The sequence below is a fragment of the Alligator mississippiensis genome, chromosome 4 (genome assembly GCF_030867095.1).
Source record: "Alligator mississippiensis isolate rAllMis1 chromosome 4, rAllMis1, whole genome shotgun sequence".
In the NCBI taxonomy this organism is placed as follows: Eukaryota; Metazoa; Chordata; order Crocodylia; family Alligatoridae; genus Alligator; species Alligator mississippiensis.
Window position 1 is genome coordinate 117977507 of NC_081827.1, and position 18157 is coordinate 117995663.

General features: G+C 44.1%; 1 protein-coding gene across 2 annotated transcripts in view; it reads left to right on the forward strand.

Annotated features, from left to right (window-relative positions):
• Window positions 1–18157, forward strand: part of CACNA1C (calcium voltage-gated channel subunit alpha1 C) — a 774332-nt gene that overhangs the window by 738427 nt on the left and 17748 nt on the right. For both annotated transcript variants that reach the window (XM_059726516.1, XM_059726515.1), the window contains 8 exons: window positions 1055–1120; window positions 5445–5536; window positions 7103–7268; window positions 8661–8788; window positions 10426–10522; window positions 12879–12981; window positions 15113–15214; window positions 17070–17197. In XM_059726516.1, the coding sequence (XP_059582499.1) occupies window positions 1055–1120; window positions 5445–5536; window positions 7103–7268; window positions 8661–8788; window positions 10426–10522; window positions 12879–12981; window positions 15113–15214; window positions 17070–17197 (882 nt within the window). The remainder of the gene's footprint in view (window positions 1–1054; window positions 1121–5444; window positions 5537–7102; window positions 7269–8660; window positions 8789–10425; window positions 10523–12878; window positions 12982–15112; window positions 15215–17069; window positions 17198–18157) is intronic.

The following is an 18157-nucleotide window of genomic DNA, read 5'->3' on the forward strand; positions in this document are numbered from 1 at the left end:
TTACTCATTCAAAACTCTGGTAAAAGCCAATAGAAATGTTTCTTGTGTAAAAAATGCAGGATTAGACCTTAATGAAATGCAGGTATAAGCTTAGCAATATTTACAGATAAAATACAAGTTCAGAATACCGGAGCCACCCAAATATGTGTGGGATGTTCAAAATCCAAACACAAATCCAAATTGCATAAACAACTGTATCAGTAAAGTAGAACAAACTCAAAATTCATATCCAAACACCCCAAAACTCTGGGGTGTTCATGCTTAAGAAGGGGGTCTGAATTATGTGGCTGGATCCCATTTATCATGAATACCTTTTAAAAAAAGAAATAGTAGAAAATTAGTTCTTCCTACAAAGTCTGCCCTTTCAAGGTGCTGTGTGGCCTTGACTTTTAGTAGGGGTAGCAGAAGCTGATAGAACCCACTATGTCACAGATCTGGTTCCTATTCAAGGCAGACTATCAGAGCTTGGCATTTTCTCTTCAACAGCTGATCAAAGATGCTTAACATTTCAGACACCATCACAGACACCTAATTCAGAGCAGGGCATGGCACTCATGAAGCTTTAGGTACTTGTGAAATCACTGGTCATTGTAGAAGCTTTGAACTTAGGTCCTGGCAGCTTGCACACTCCTCATTTCCCCAGACTAACTCCAAAATATCACAGTAAAAGGGCATCACTTATCTGCTACCATAGATAGTTTTCCATGGTAAATGGAAAGATATGCGACCCAATTTTAATCTCACTTTCACTTCTGTACAAGGATTGTGACTCCTTTGAAGGCAATAGCATTACCCCAATTTAAGTGAGAGCCAAATCAGGCCATCATTGTTTTGGGTTGTGCTATCATCCTTGAAGGGCCCTCAATAAAATCAAACATGGATCAGTAGAGGCATCTAGTGGTCAAATGGCTGAGTTGCAGACGTTTAGTTCCGGACTGACACTGCTTTCCCCAACCATCTGAAAAAACAGGGATCCATTAGGACCTACCAGACTCCAAAATGTCAAATTTTCTGATTGACTGAGGCAATAAATTCTGTTGTTCTTTTCCTCCAGGCTCTCCCCTATGTGGCTCTACTAATAGTGATGCTATTCTTCATCTATGCTGTGATTGGGATGCAGGTAGGTGATTCTCAAGACTTAAATAGTTTCTCTTGTATCAGAGTCTAGAGATGTTAGTGACCCAAGAAGTCACCAGATTACTTTCTAGTTCCAGAAACCAACAAGCAGTTCCTCTCCCAGCCAGATAGTCAGCCATTTAAGAGAGAGTGCTCTGACAATAATCCGGATGTCAGAAAAGATTGGCTAGGGTTGAGTGGGAACCAAACAGAGCAAAAACATTTTATAAGAGACCACAGAGTGCATGCGAAAAAGAACCTCACAGCTGTCCAACTTCCCGAAGGAATACCCAGCGCTCTACTGAAGTGGGTTACAGCTTGCTAATTGGCACGCATCAATCAGTTCAAATGGCTCACAGCCAAGGCACTGATCAAACCCAATTCTTCTTTCACATCACGTTTTCACTGGTGTAACTCCATTGACTTCAGTGATTTATGCCAGTGTATAAAAATGTAGGATCAGGCCCAATATCTCAGCTCTCTTTACTAGTGCCAATTCTTTAGGAAGCTGCATCAATACAGTATTGTATTTAGTTTAGAAAAAATAAACTTGGAACCCACATGAGCATTAATCTATGCTAATAACTGATATTGTGTATGGACAAGTGGAAGAAAGACGATGCAGGCACAGCATGTGACTGCCCCAGATATGTGTTGGACTTCTGCCTTTCTGAGGCAGATTTTTTCATCCTCTTTTTCTTAGTTAATTAGGGATCCCAAAGCAGCTACCAGATCATAAGAGTTGCAGACAAAAGATAAAATAGATATGACTTATTTGTGTCCACGGATCTTTCACTGTGACACATTTCTTATTCTTCACAATGGAGTCAGACTTTGTAAGAGAGAATTTTAAGCAGGTCAGGCAGGTTTCATCTGACCTATCATGCCACATTTTTAGAAAAAACAATTTTTCCTTACCACCTTTTCATTGTCTTCCCCTCATCTCCTCCTTCTCTAGAAACAAATCTAGGTAGCTTTGGAAGGTCTCACTTACCTCCCCAGTAACTCTGTCTATTTATCTCTCCATCTCTAAAAGAAATTTTAATCCTTTAACTCTTGCCAGTTCTTCCCTTAGTAACTTGACTAGCTAAAATTGCCAAGGCCCACACAGTATTTCCTCTACCATATCGGGAATAACAAGAAAATACTGCACTAATGTTATCTAGCTACAAAAAGCATTCAAAGATGTGCCTATCTAGTTATCATTTCTCTAATGACCCTGTCACTGTAACGTCTAGGTATATTAGCTGGTGTAGTATCTTCTAATTCTACTGTTTTTTGTGTGAAATATTTTTGTCATATTTCCAGTTAATCCTGGATTTATATTCAATCCACTGCTTTCAGGCACCTCAGCAGTATGAAAAGTCGATGTCTGCTCATTTTGCAAATTTTGAAGGCCTCTCCTAGACCTTCTAGTATTCTCACTTCCAGTGAGAAGCCCAGTTCCTTTGATATTTCCTCATCACTAGGTTCTTCAGACTTCTTGTCATCTTTGCTTTCCTGCACTGCTCCACCTCTAAGGTAATGATGACATTTCACATAGCTGGTTCATACTGAAGCCCTTGTTTGGGGCCTGTCCTAAACTTGATGAAGAAAGCTTTCAGTTTCCTACTGTTGAGCTACTCACTTGAATCATATAATCATGCATAGATGCGCCAGGTTTGGCAATGACACAAGAATTTCCCACATAAAAGAGACCTACTCATTTATCTTAACTACTTCTCTGACATGAAGCGTAACAACATTTAAGCCTCACTATCTGGTGTGCCGAAGTGGAAAATACAAATTGATGCTGATGGATGAAGGTACTAGTCTTCTAGCCCAGGAGTCACAGTCCAAAGAGAATAGGAGAAAGGAACCTCCTCTTGTGTCTTCCTCTACTTGGAGCTCTTCCTTTCATGCTGTGCTTTACAGCTGAGTAGTTTAAAATGCCTATAGTAACACACCCAGCTTGTTGTATGGACTTAAGGCTGGGAATTAAAAGGACAATCATACTCTTCCAACATGGGAAGATCCTTGGCGTACTGTTTCCTGAAATGAAAAATATGGGTTGCCTCTGAGTACTTAAGCTGTCCGCCTGCAATGTTCACTCCCAGCACCTCCTTAGTGCAGCTGAGGCTGTGGCTGCTCACCAGAGAGGAGGGGAAGCTGAACCCAGAGAAGACCAAAGAATCCTTGAAGGAGGAACGCCCTTTGGAGAACATTCTGTTCACAGAGATTCCTGATGCTTTTGGAACAGTGTAATTCTCCCTGTATCTGTTGCTTTTTTTAACTACTGAGAATATTTGCATGTAAAGAAGCTCTGTGCTCCTTCAGAGCTGCTCTGATCCTGCTGCTCATTCTGATTATGAGGTTATAACCCTCAGCCCATGAAATGACATCATGATGATGTCAAATTGGGAAAAATAGCCCTGAGCAAATTAAGTTGTAAGAGAGCTGGCTGACCTGACTAGGCTTGCTAAGTTGTTTTTTCTGGTGCCCATAAATACTAAAGCACAGTACAAGATGCTTGTAAGGAGGCCTGAAACTATCTGAAGCTGCCCTGCTTTAAGGCTTGATTATAGATATGTAATGAGAGCAGGCTCATCAAACAATTCACTGAGGATTTAGGGTCAGCTGTTATGATCTCACTGAGCTGCACTTGGAGTAGAACTGATGAACCTGGCAGAGAAGAAAAGTATTTTTTAAGCTATCTTTATGCCTCCAATCTTGTACTGAAAAATCCAGGCTGGTCTCAATAGCTCAGTAATTTAGGGAGCAGCTTCAAAGATAAGGTGTTCAGAGCCACCTACATTTCTACTGAAGAAAATTGCATAAGTCCCAGCAAAGCAAAACCTCTAAGTTTCACTCAGCTCCGCTGAATACAAGGATTCAAATTATATATATATGTATGTATGTATGTATATGTGTGTGTGTGTATATTTATTTATTTATTTATTTATTTACTGTGGAGGGTGGTCCTTGCTTAGGAAGCAAGTAAGCTGAATATAAGCAGTTTAGTATCCAGATTCATACCTGATATAGCTTCATTAAAGTGAAGAGAGTGCAAAGTTTTTAATCAATAGCTTATAAACCTTTTCACAGACCATTGCTTTGTGCTTATGATAAAGATTTCAAGATGGACACATCTCCATCCAAACTGCTGTCCAACTACCCAGCAGGAACCATAATTCTGGAATGACTTTCTTATGTTTCCGTGGTGAAAGCATCATCTCTGTGATGGCCACAGAAGATCTGGAAAGTATTTGCACCCCATGTCTTGTGGATCAGAAATAGAGGACCTCTGCTTCAAGTTATATTTTGAGGCTTATGATAGGTCATCTCTCTCAGCACTTTTCTTCAATATGCTTTTTCTCCCATGCATCTTGCAATTTCCCTTTTCTTCACCTTTCCACACTTCCTTTCACTGAACTCTTTCTTCTACCCCTTCCTGTCAAAGCCACTTCTGGTATCTTTTTTCACCCCACTCTCTGCTTCTTCCTTCCTGGTTCACCATTCTATGGTTTTCACCAGTGTGCAAGTATTAGCCATACAGAGCCTAATGAAATCAATGGAAAAATCCCCATTAGTTTCAGCAGACTTAGGATCAGGCTTATAGCACCGAGTCCTTTACGCCTCACTCAGACTTTATTCAGGCAGTGGTAGTTTTAGCCAATTAAAGACTGCAGGATTCAGCCCAGAGTTTTGAATTCCTGTGCCAGAGAACTGTTGTTCAGGAGAACCAGTTTGAAGCAACTGTAAACAGGACCCCTGGAAAACATGGCTGCATGGGTACACCTGAAACACTTACCTCCTGGTGACAAACCCTATTGCTAGGGGTAGAGGCATTTTGGTAATTTCCAAGTGTAAGGCAATGCACACATGTCCAAATGCAGGACATCATACAGATGCCAAAATTTCAGGGCTTTCTAGCCAGTTGTATTTGTATGCCTTTTTCACTTAGTGTAGACAGGGCTTCTTGAAAACCAGTGAAGGAAAGTGTCTTTTTTCTCTTATTAATGCCTTTCAGCTGGAAAAAAAAAAAACGTAATGTGATTGCACATTAAAATGAGATCTCCATATCACATATTCCTGGAACATGATATAATGAATGATTTATTGTGTTGCTGGTACTTAAGAATAATTCAATGTGGGTACTTTTCTGATGATATAACAGAAAAGAAGGAGTAGCAGTAAACATTAAAAACCAACAGGAAAAATCTTGTAGGAGGACATAGGCTTAGTGTGATACAGGTTGCTCATAAACAAAGAAAAGCAAGGAATTATTGTTGACAAGAATGTTTTGGTGGCTGCAAGACTAAGCTGACCTGACCCCTGTTTTCTGGTAGGTGTTTGGTAAAATTGCGCTGAACGATACCACAGGAATCAACCGCAACAACAACTTTCAGACCTTCCCACAAGCAGTACTGCTGCTTTTCAGGTGGGCATCTTAAAGCTTTGGATCTTGTGACTTTGAATGTCATTGTGTCTGACCCTTGTGCTGAAGCACATGCTCCATGCTCCAGCCCCTCCACCATGCTCTGCCACCACCTGAAGCCCAGGGCTGAACCCTGTACCCCCTGCCAGCCCAGGGCTGCTCTGCCCCAGCTCAAACTGCTGCAGTCCCTGGCTGGCAGCAGGCTCGCGGGGTCAGCCTCGGGCTCCAGGTGGCAGTGAAGGGTGGTGGAGGGGCTAGCTGGGGCATGAGAGTGCTGAAACTGCAGAGCTGTGTGACTGACCCTGCCCCCTCCTCTGAGCCTGCTGCTAGCCCAGGGCAGAGCAGCCCCAGGCTGGCAGCAGGCTTGTGGGAGGGGGTCAGCCACACAGCTGCACAGTATCAGCACTCTCGTGCCCCAGCCAGCCCCTCCACCACCACTCAGAGCCTAGGGCTGACCCCCTAAGCTTGTTGCCAGCTCAAAGCTACTCCATCCTGGCTCTAACTGCTGTGGTCCTGGGTGCATGTGTAAATGCTGCACCAGAGTTTATTGCTTCAAGCTAATTGCTCATGTAGATGCACCCAGTGTCGCCAAATGTGGAACCTAGGATCCACTGTGCAGGATAAGATGGCTGGTCCATGAATCCTAGTATCCTTCCTCCAGCAGTACCCTATAGTTAAAGGTTTTAGACAGAGAAAGGCAACCCTTCCTCCCAAAATGCATCTGTCTTGCTCAGTGTTTTATGTATGAAGGAGGGAGAAGTATGTCCGCCACCCCCCCCAACCCAACCCCAGTTTTTGATCGCCTGGTGTCCTAAAGCTGGCTGTTGCTGTGTATGTTTCGTTTGTTTATTGCTGTGCCTATAGTTATATGGCACCATGGCCACCAGATATTTCACTGTCTAAGGTTTGGCAGCATACAGATAGTACATAGTTCCTGCCAGAGCTCCCACCAGATACCCTCAGCCTACTCAGGTCATCTGATGCTGCCTCTCCAGGTTGTTTGCTTTCAGTCAGTCACTTTCCCTTACACACTGGTAAATCATGTGATCTGAGTAGGATGCTAAACACTGATCAGGGTACTATTACTTGTTCAGTTTAATGCAACAGCTCTCTGTGAACTGGTGTGGAGCACCCAGCTCTGGCCATATGCATCAGGCAGAGTGGGCCTACTGAGGGGAGAAGAGAATGAAGGAACATAAAATCTTGTCCTCCCTTAAGCTCTGAGCAGCTTCCTTCCCTTAGTGCAGGGGTGGCACTGGAAGCCTCTGTGTTTGGTGTGCAGCAGATGCTTCAGGGGACAGACAGTACAGTGGTAGATAAGGCAAGGAGCAGAAAGCGGAGCAGCAGATCAGGCAGCAGAGGAGTGGAATGTGCCAGTTCACATCAAGCCTGTGCCTGGCCCCTTCTGATTTAGGGTCTATCCTGCTCCCACTGAAGTCAGTTGCAAAACTCCCATTGACATCACTGGGAGTAGGACCAGATTCAGGGTGCTCGCAGATCTTTCCTTTTAGAAACGGTCGGTCACTACTGACTTCACTTCCCTGTTCACATGTATGCTTTTATACCCAGGTGTGCCACAGGTGAGGCCTGGCAGGAGATCATGCTGGCCTGCCTGTCAGGCAAGAAGTGTGATCCTGAATCAGAACCAGCCAACTCTACTGAAGGCGACCATTCCTGTGGGAGCAGCTTTGCCATATTTTATTTCATCAGCTTCTACATGCTCTGTGCCTTCCTGGTGAGTCAGCATTGGCAGCACAAATGAATGCTGGCCTTTGACTTCCCTGACTTCCCCAGGCACTGACACTCTCTGGCAAAAAAAATGATCCTATAGATGGAAAATCTGACCTATTCTATCTGCAGGAGGTGACCAGCTGCCTCATACTGCCAGCACAGCTGGCCTTAGGAGTGGGTGATGTGGGCGAATGCCCGTGGGGGGCGTCAAACACACAAGCGCACATGCATGTGAGCAGTCCACGCTCACAGCAGTGTTCTCACCCTGCCCTGCCTGATTCCTGCCCCAGGCAAGAAGAGCGGTGCCCAGCCCAGCTGCCCCCTCCCCCTCCCCCCCACCAGCTGCTGCTCAGGAGGAGCTGGGCCAGGCATGTGTGGGAGGGATGGCGCCTGCTCCAGTCTGCCCACCTTGCTTCTGCAAAACAGTAGTGGTACTTGCCTGCCTGCCTGCTTGGTGTATCATGCTGTTCCACGTCCCCACTGGACTGCACCCTGCCCGCCTACCTCTGCCTGAAGCAGTGCTGCTGACCTGGTGGGGCAGGGAGGGGCACCAAAATACAAGTTTGCCCAAGGCGCCATTTTCCCTAAGGCCGGCTCTGAATGTCAGTGACATTTGGTCACCCAGATTCATGCTCTTTAGAGCTCTAAAGAAAGCTCAGCATCTGATCATAATGCAGATAAGGATGTCCCTCCCCCATCAGAAGAACAAATTAGTGTCCTGTGGTTGATGCTGAGACTTGCAACACCTCACCCCCGCTTCCCACCTTCCCTCCTACCTTCCTTCTGGCTGCTGAGCAGGTTTTTATCCTATGCCAGCAATTACTGTGAAAATACACATATCCCACTTGCATCTGTTCAGTCTTGGCAGTGCAGTTCTCCTGGCATTGTTCAGTCCTGTAGCACTCGCTTTGCAGCTGGCCATTGGAGTTTAGAGTGCTCTTTCAGAATGTTGATGTTTTAAAATAATTGGGCTCATTACCAGTAAAAAAAACCCCGTATTCTGTCCCTCTGTCCCCAAGGGAATAAAACCTCACCCTTCCAAGCAAGGGCTTCTGTAAATAAGTAGACCAGGAAGCATGCCTGGAAGCTCAACAAGCATGAGCTTAATCTAGTGGGTAGTGGGAAGCCAGAGTTGAGGGGCCCTTGCTCAAAACATCCTGCCTATAGCACCTTCTCCTTTGAATTTGAGGCTGCCAACTCAAAAGCCCCAACTCATCTAAGCTGACATAGTCTCACCCCATGAGGGAAAAGGCAGTCTCTGATGTAGCCAGAAACCAAATGGTGCAAAGCTTTATAAGTCCAAATCAAGAACTTGAAGTGTATATGGGCTCAAACAGAAGCAGAGTGAAGTCTGGTCATACCTCATCCATCACATCGCCTCTGTCCTTGTTTACAGATCATCAATCTTTTTGTAGCTGTTATAATGGATAACTTTGATTACCTGACGCGGGACTGGTCCATTTTAGGACCACACCACCTGGATGAGTTTAAAAGGATTTGGGCAGAGTATGATCCTGAAGCCAAGTAAGTGACCAACCCTAAACTTTACAAATCACTTGCAGATATGGTCCCATTCTCTCTAGTCTCTGAGTCCTGACATCCCTGAGCCAATATAGTAAAGTGGCATGTTCCTCTGGCAAGAAACAAGCCCTGTAAGAATAAGTGTTATAGATCTCTGAAAAGTGTAAGGGGGGAGCACTAAGGTGGACCCCATCAGCTCCCCATTTGTGAATGAGTGGCAAGGGCAGACTGCTCCAAGATACAAGAGGAGTGAAAAGTATTCCAGTCTATGAAGTAAATATTCTGCATTTTGCCTTGCTGCACATAATTATAAATTCTAAACAGCTAGGGGAAATATAGGCCATGTAGCAGACTAATGAATAGGCCAGTGGGAAATAAGCATTAAGAAGGAGTCTTCTTGAGAGGACTGGTCTGCCATAGCACATGGGATGGAGCCCTGGATATAATCCACCCAGATCAACCCTACTTTCTCTGGTAGGCATAGAAAGTGGATTTGAAGCCCTTAGTAGGCCTTGGCCATAAGCTCAGAGCAGAGAGGTACAGCATTTAGTCATTGCTTTTTCATGTGTCAACTTCATGACAGCCACTCTGTGGTTGTGCTGGCACCAACCCCCTTCACTGAGTGTCTGTAGTACACATTTAAGCCTAAATTATTCCCTCAGTTACACCACTGAAGTTAGTAAAGCTGCACAAGTGTGACCAACAGGGAAATTTGACCCTTGTGTATCAATATAGCTCACTTTTAAATGCTCTTAGATATGATTTTCATTTACACTAAACCCCATTTGTTTACAGCACTCTGACAATGAGAAGAAGCTTTAGAGCACATGCAAATGACATGTACTTTAAGCCCACCTAAAGACCTCTTGCTAATTCTATAGATCCTAGTGTCCAAGGCTGTTAGGTGTATGATTAGACCTGTGTGTTTTGGAGCTGGGTGACAAAGGGATCTGTCTTGCTCTTTCTTATCTGCAAATGGGCATATTTTCTCAGTCCCCTCTGCACATCCATGCTAAATCCTGCCTACCTGAATTCCCACTTTAACTTTGGCAAACCTCCCCCATCCTCCACCCCTTTCTGAGAGTCAGTCCCTTTAAGTGGTGAGTGATCTACAAATTTTGGAAAGCACAACAGCAAATTTCCAAATGAGTTTTACAGAGTTAGTCAGGGACTTCATTCTCTGTATTGGTCACTGGCCCCAGAAATGGATGGGAACAGTAACAAGAATTGAAGGATAGTGGATCAGAGCTCCAGGAAAAAAGGCCAAACCCTTCCTCTAATACTCTTTACAAAGGCCATGGGTTTTGAGCAATTAAGTATTTTGAAAGAACAAATCGTTAGACTAGGCACCCAAAAACTAAGGTACTCAAAATCCACAGTCAGTTTTGCAAATATTGACTCAAGTATAAAATGACTGGTGTATTGCCTATACACAGTAACATTTAAATCAGTGCTGTTCAAGTCCTAAGTGATGCGCTGAGTAGAAGAGCCACTGTAAAACCACATCTGCCATGTCAGGTTGAAATGGAGCAGTTCCAACCATCTTGGACTGGAGGCCTCATCTGGCACTCAGGTTGTATCCAGGTGGACCAGCAGGTCTTTTTGCAGTAGTTGGTCCCTTATTGTATGTTCTTCTTTAGGGGACGGATCAAACACCTTGATGTGGTGACACTGCTCCGGAGGATTCAGCCTCCACTTGGCTTTGGGAAGCTCTGTCCTCATAGAGTGGCTTGCAAGGTAAGACAGTGCCATGAGGGGAAGGTTAGAGAAAGAAAGAGGAAGCATAAATGCAACAAATTGCATCTTGGTAGGCCATATACTCACTTTTCCTGATAAGCTAGAGTAGTGGTACCCAACCTTTTGGCCACACAGGCTAGATTAGTGTTACAGAATCAGTCTGCAGGCCTAATCGAGTCCATGCACGCAATCCAGTGTGTGGAGCTGGCCCAGCCAAGATCCAATCCAACAAAAAGCAGAGCTGGCCTGGCCAGGGCACAGTTTGACACGTGGTGCCTGCCCAGTGCATGGCCAGCATGCAGGACCATGTCATCTGACCTACAGGGCTTGGAAATTTTGGCAGCAAGGGAGTGCTGGCAATTAAAACTTCCAAACACTGCTAAATGTCCACACCCAGGGAGAGCCCTGTAGGCCAGATAACATGGCTCCAGGAGCTGGAGGTCAAGCACTACTGATCTAGAACAGCAATTCTGAACCAGGGTGCCATGTGATTCTTTTAAGGGTGCCACAGGGTGTCATGCAATATTAGCTCTTTTAGCTCTGTTAGATCTACAAACATCTACACACGATTCACAAGAGATTTTAAATAGGAATCTTTAGTCTTCAAACCATTCTGACCTGTTGTGGTCTTTCTGATTTCTTTGCACCAGAAGAACTGCCCTGTCATTTTTCCATAATCAGAAAAAAATGAAAACTAAGGCAAAGGGGTTCCTCAAGTCTAAAAAGGTTGAGAACCACTGATCCGAAGTCTAGGGAGTGTGAGGCGTGCTGTTTTATTAGCATGCTGCTTCATTAGTTTTTAGTCAGGAATCTTGTTAGCTTACATGATAGACAGCTTGCTAGAATTTATAGACATTTCCTAGTATAGGAAGTCTCAAGTACAGATAGTGATAAATGCTATAGACATGCTCCTTTGGGAATGATAATTGAAATATGGTGGTAGGCTGGAGAAACCCACCAGAGGAAATCTGCTGCCCCCTAGTGAGGAAGCTGGGAATATCATGGGTTTACTCTTAACCTTGTATAATATAATTCCATCTATGGTGTGTTTGGGATGGGTCTGGGACTCTTCTGTTTAGAGACTGCAGCCAATGTTTATTTATGTTCAATGACATAAATACATTTTAGCAGTCTGGTTAGAACTCATTTGTCATATCACCCTACTGTCTAAGACAGCACTCATGTAACTATAGGCTGCTGATATCAATTATGTGCATGCAACAGACAAACAAACAGACAAAATAGATAAGATCACTGAAGGACAGATGGGTATGAGGAAATATCTTTAAGATTTTTCCTTACAGTAACCAAGGTACCAGAAATATGTTATTCCTTCCTTATGTTGTACCTCATTCTCATTTAAATACTTAGTCTAAATTAAACAGCAGTAATTCCTCCATGTATTTTTGGTTATAAACATCCATCCTCCAGAAAGGATTTTTTTTCCAAATGAAAGAGCAGTTTATAGGATGTGAAATTGTTTGTGAATCTTCTTCAGAGTTGTAAAGTTTTGTATAGTTTTTTCAGAAGTAACTTATGGCCAGACACTCTAGCCTGTTTTCTTGCCAAGCTGAGCAGGATCTAGTTAGATCATTGTTACCCAGTAATTGCAAAAGGGGGTGCTGGAGATTCAGGGGCTGACACTTCCCTTCAGCTCATCACTGAACTATTGTATGATGTGTGTTAGTGGACAAAGTACTAATGAAACCACTGGGGATAAGCTGTAAAATCAGGGCCTTGTGATCATTATAGATCTCTTAGTACAAAAATAAAGATATAAACATCCCTGTATTAGATGCCGTCTGACTCAGAAATTCTCCCATCATTTTCAATAGCACATGACATAAACTTCATGCCCAAAACTATCGTGTAATTTTGTTGTGTACTACTAAATATCTCTGCACCAGAGATGGCTGCATTTCAGCAGTGGGCAAAATGACTTCTAGGTAGATTGCAAAGCACTTAATTATTAGGAATGAAAGATGTCATATAAATGTAAAATACTGATGCTGTTGCAATATAATACTAGCTTGTGTAGGTGTATAGCAGGTAAAGACTTACTTCCTACTGGGCAAAATGAAGGTTTGATTATATCCCAGCCTAGGAAGGATTATCCACACTGAGCCTGATATACTTATAGTATATGGCAATAATTGAGAGTCCTCTGGGCAGACACTTTCAAGTGTACTAATGATATGAAGAGTCCTTTACCTGTGTAACCAAGCACATGGGCTATATCTGCATAAGTAGAAGAGAATGGAAATCTGGGAAAAAAGGTCTGGAGAGAGAAAGCATTTCCATTTTTAGTGTGCACTGACTCTGCATGATTTCTATGTTTCTTCTCCCTGCCCCACAGCGCCTCGTCTCCATGAATATGCCACTAAATAGTGATGGGACTGTCATGTTTAATGCTACTCTCTTTGCATTGGTCAGAACAGCACTGAGGATCAAAACTGAAGGTAACATCCTCATTGACTGTGGGGGAAAATGGATGTACTGAAATGCGCTGGGTTTGAAAATAACAGATGGGTATCGCATACATAATACAATCCCAGCTTTTCACTTTGTGTGTGATATGAGAAGCAGTGCAGATATGTAAAAATGAAAAACACCTCCCAGGGACTGAACAGTGTTTCTTGCTGAGCATCATCCAGAAAACTGGTGCCATCTGTGGTATCATTTCTGATGATTAGTAATTTTTTTTTTTTCCTTATGTCATGGTCTTGAAATGTAAATCTTCAGCCCTACAGAATCCTCCAATGCCAACCAGGGAGAACAAGAACATTGAAAGAGAAGAAGCTGAGGATTCTCCTAGGGCGGGGAATCTGAACCAACAGTACATTTGAACTGGCTAGCTGCCCCTCACCCTCTGCTGGCCTCCTAAGCAGTAGGAGGTGATAGGCTGGACTGTCTTGCAGGTCCTACCCACAATGAGCTTCCAGTCCAAGGGTATACCTCTGCAGGCTTACCTTGATAGAGGACTCTTATTATCTTTGATGCTTATATAATTGGGCCTGATGTTAGACAGACAAATATTATGGACATGGGAAGCACAAGATGGTGGTGGGAGTAGTGCTGAACACAATTCTTACTTTGTTTTAATGGTGTGGGAACTCACTGAGGTTACCAGTGTTAGACACTGTGGGAGTAGAGTACTCACAAAGGAGAGGAGGTGGCTTAATGCACTAGGAGAGAAAAGGGACTTTCAAGTGTAAGGAATAGCATGGGAGAATGAATATACATGAGAGTCAGGGTACCCAGGTAGGTAACTTGGGAGACGGGCAGCTGGAAGGGAGTGATATAAAACAGTGTAACTATTGGTCCCTTCAGGTTTCTTAATATGCCACAATTGTGTACTTCACAGACTGAGGTTATTAGAGTCTCAGAGCTATTCTTCATTAAAGAAGAAAGAATATCTTGAAAATACCCTTTGTGTCAGTTATTAGAAACATTTTGCCTTTCTGGAGTATCTTCTCTCAGCACTCCACAAATGCAGTGCAATTCAGACTCTAGCACTGCTGTTAGGGACGGAGGGAGTCTGTATGGCAGTGGTCACCAACCAATGGATCTCGATCCACTGGTAGATCTCGGAGCCTCTTGCAGTAGATCTCGGAGGCTCTTGAGTTGATCCAAGGCTGGGGTGAGGGACTGAGTGCCCATGTGCATGCACGTGCACATTGCAGCCCAGCAGGTCAGTCTGTGGGGAGGGAAGGGTCAGGGGCTAGATCAAGGCCCCTGTGGTCAGGCACAGTGCTGCAGAGGCAAGAGCAGGGGTAAGTTGAGTGGGGCCCCAGCCAGGTGGGACTGCTGAGGAGGCATGCCCCCAAATAATTTTTTCTCCCTTTGCCTCGATCTGCCGCCCCATCGCCTCCCCACAGACTAACCTGCTGGGGAGGGGGGGAAAGGGGGTGGCAGCAGTGCACAGTAGATCTTGGGTTGCTTTTAAATGCCAAAAGTGATCTCCTACTTAAAAAGGTTGGAGACCACTGGTGTATGGCTTGCAGAAGGGAGAACTGTCATGCAGAGAGTAAAGTGAGGAACTCCAAGGAAAAAGCTGGAAGTAGAATCCAGGTCTCTTGATTCCCAGATGAGCTTTGATCACTAGGCTATTCTTCTTCCTTTCTCTGTCCTGTCACTGTGCTCTGATTTCCCTGGACCTCCCTAGAATCTCAAAGTGTTGGACCAGACCATCCTCATGATCATTTATAAAATAAAATGTTGCTGCAGTTTTCTGTCTTCTTCAGCCAAGCTGTCTCCAGTGCCAACTAGGGGCAGATGGTCAGCAATGCCCTGAATAAGTGTGCTCCCTTAGCTTTCTGTCTGTAGGGAGATGAGAGAAGCTGCTGAATCTCTGCATGTGTAGGAATGAGACTACCCGTTACAATGGAGTAAGCAGTGGTCAGATAATCCCATTGCCCAGATCTGGTTGTTGAGCCCCTGCTGTTTGTGAAGCTTTCTCCTGTTGTAAAAAGAAGCACCCTCAGACTCTAGCTCCACCCTTTTCCTTTTTTTAGGTGCTGTGGCTTACGTGTGAAATTGTTCCTCTCTTGGGGCTGGCTTAATTCCTCTCTCCACTGATTTCCTGGGCAGGTAACCTGGAGCAAGCTAATGAGGAACTGCGAGCAATAATAAAGAAAATCTGGAAGCGCACCAGTATGAAGCTGCTGGATCAGGTCGTGCCCCCAGCTGGCGGTGAGCACATGGGCCCTTTTGTGTCTGTTCCCACCTAGTTCTTATCTGATTTTTGTCTGTCCACACTCCTGTCAATCTGTACTGCACCTTGCAATCCCTAGAGTAAATTGATTGGGAGGCACACTTTGCTCTGAGAAACAGTATCTACTTACCTGACTCGAAATTATGCAGACCCAGTCTGTGCCAATGAATATGTAATTGTCTCAATGGACAGGTTGTGAGATGAGATGGGCAAGTTGGGGAGAAGAGAAGAACAGTATAGTTCCAAATAGCACATCTAAGGGCATGGCCAGATGAATATACTCCTCAAGATAATTCACATTGGATTTGCACACTGATGCCAATTACACCAAGATCAGTAACAGACAGGTGTAGCTCACAGAATAGGTGACTATTACTGCCTTGCTTTTAGGCAGCAAGAAAGCAGGTAATAGCTCCTTAGGATGAATGCAAACAGACAAAACCTAAACTACTGCAACTACTACTGGTTTGAGTTTTACTCCTAATTCTTTCAGAGGCGATTCCATGGATTGTGCAAAAATTATTCTGGCTTAAGGGTTTGTGTCTTCTATCCACTACTTTTTTCACACCAGGGTTGTTGCAGTTGCAACAGTGTAAATGTGTAGTCTGTCCAGGCCCTAAATGGACAATTCTCCAATGATGTGTGGAGAGCAGGATTTTTCCTTGGTGCTCATGGCCTCTCTGTGCATTTCTAAGCCTTGTCTTTCAATTAGTACACCTGTGAGATCCAGGTAGATGTGGTGGGCCAGCATCTCAGCTATAGCCACCCCCAGAGCTTTAGCCACCCTCAGAGCCACTCGCAGGCATTTTGGCACCTAGTCCAGGTCATGTGAAGAGCATGCCCCTACACGTTATTATTGAACATTTCTTCCATTTGATTTGGTGCCCTCTCCCCCCTGCCCCCGCATGTGAAGGTGCCTGGTTCAAATCCACTGCTGGCATTGCTCTTCCTATGGTACTGGCTCCCCCACATTTTTGGAGTACACATAATGACTTTGTCCATGACATGACCTTTGTCCTTTTCCATTTGCCTCCATTTTCTACTGCATATTCTCCCCTATGCCTGACCTTCTTGCAGTACCAGCTCCTTCTCTCCACCACTCACATAGCTTACTCTAGACTCACTGACAGTTTCTAAACATTGACTCTGTCTTAACGATGAGACATCATGTTGGTCACCAGTGCAGCACCTTTGCTGATCCCCATGCAGCTGCAGACCAGAGTAGCAGGGAGGAGATGGTATTCAAGGAAAAATCCTCAAGCTTATGTTTAGCTCTTGTTTTTATTTAACTCTGTGGATCAAACCCCAAGAAACTGCTCGTGAATCTAGGTGGGTTGTGACTAAATAAAAAAAGAATGAGGAATTGAGGCATTGACTTTGATGAGAAAGTAAGCTGACTAAGGGGACAGCAGGACCCATATGATTTGTCCCTTGGTTTGAAGCAGTCCAGGTTCCACTGGTCAGACCAGGTACTAATCTCCCAGTGGGAGCTTACCAGGACACTGAGGCCCTATCTAGTAAACTGGGGCATGTAACCAAAGCAGGAACCACTTCTCTATAACATGGTAAGACATTGGGTGGCACTGCAGTAATAAGTGTTCTACCACTGTAACTAATCTATGTGAAGAGGAGAAGGATACCTCTTCCCCCAAAAAACCTTTAAAACCCTGTATACCGTACATGGTTCTTCAACCTGGTATACCAATGCACTAGGAGCAGATGTTTCCCTTTCTCCATGGTTCCTGGTATTGATTCTTTGAACTGCAAGACTGTAGATCTTGCAGTAGTCTCAACTGAGCTGTTTGCTTGCTTTTGGAAATATTCCCTATTCAGATGACGAGGTGACTGTTGGGAAGTTTTATGCCACTTTCCTGATCCAAGAGTATTTCCGGAAATTCAAGAAACGCAAAGAACAGGGCCTAGTTGGCAAACCCTCACAGAGGAATGCTCTCTCCCTGCAGGTGAGTGTGGGACAAGATATGGACACATGCATGGGTTGAGCTGAGACCAGGAAATAGATCTGTGGATTAATAACTTTGTACAGCGCTTCAATCTTGTTACAGACAAGGATAATAAACCATGTCTCCTTCCTACCCAGTGGTACCCATTTTGATATGTGTACTGAGCATTTGCTGTTAGATGAGAAGGTCTGCTTGCTGTGGATAGTCATATCAACTCCTCCAAGTAAATATTTGTCAGTGAGCGAATTATGCCCACAATTTAAAAATCTTTTGGTAATACTTGGCAGATGACAGGTTACTTTGGTTGGCTGAAACCAAGTAAAAGAAGGATCAATACCCTTATTATGTTCATCACCAAACGCTTTGAGGAGTCCCACTAGAGATATATCAGTGAAGCTATTGGGCCAACATGCAGCAGCAATTAAGAAGTAGGAGGCATCATGATCCAGTGGATAAGGTAGCAGACTGTGAATCCTGAGACCTGGGATCTGCTTATGGCTCTGCTACTGATTCACGTTCTGGACAGCTGGGTCATATGAAAAAATGAGAACATTCTGCTGATCTCAAACAGGGCAACCTCTGCTCTATCTGCTTCTGAAATTGTGAGAAAATGAGGAAAATGTGTGACACTGGAGTCAAAGCAAAAACAATGTGCCCTGTCAGCTGTAGGGCAGTCTGAGTAGGTTCTAGGTGCTCAGCACTAGCATTATGACAGCTTTCCCATCTCCTAGGCCAGAACTGATGGAAACCCATTCTGGTTAGTAAGGTTTGGCAAATGCCTGATATAGTTTCTCACCAAAATTCTCAAACCTGAGCACCAAAAAATGTGGTGCTCAAATCCATATTTAAGCAATGAATATGAGTGGCCTGATTTTGCAAAGGTGCTGAATATCTGAGGTACTACTGACTACAGTTAGAGTTGTGGATTCTCAGCACTTCTGAAAAAGTGCACTTTTATTA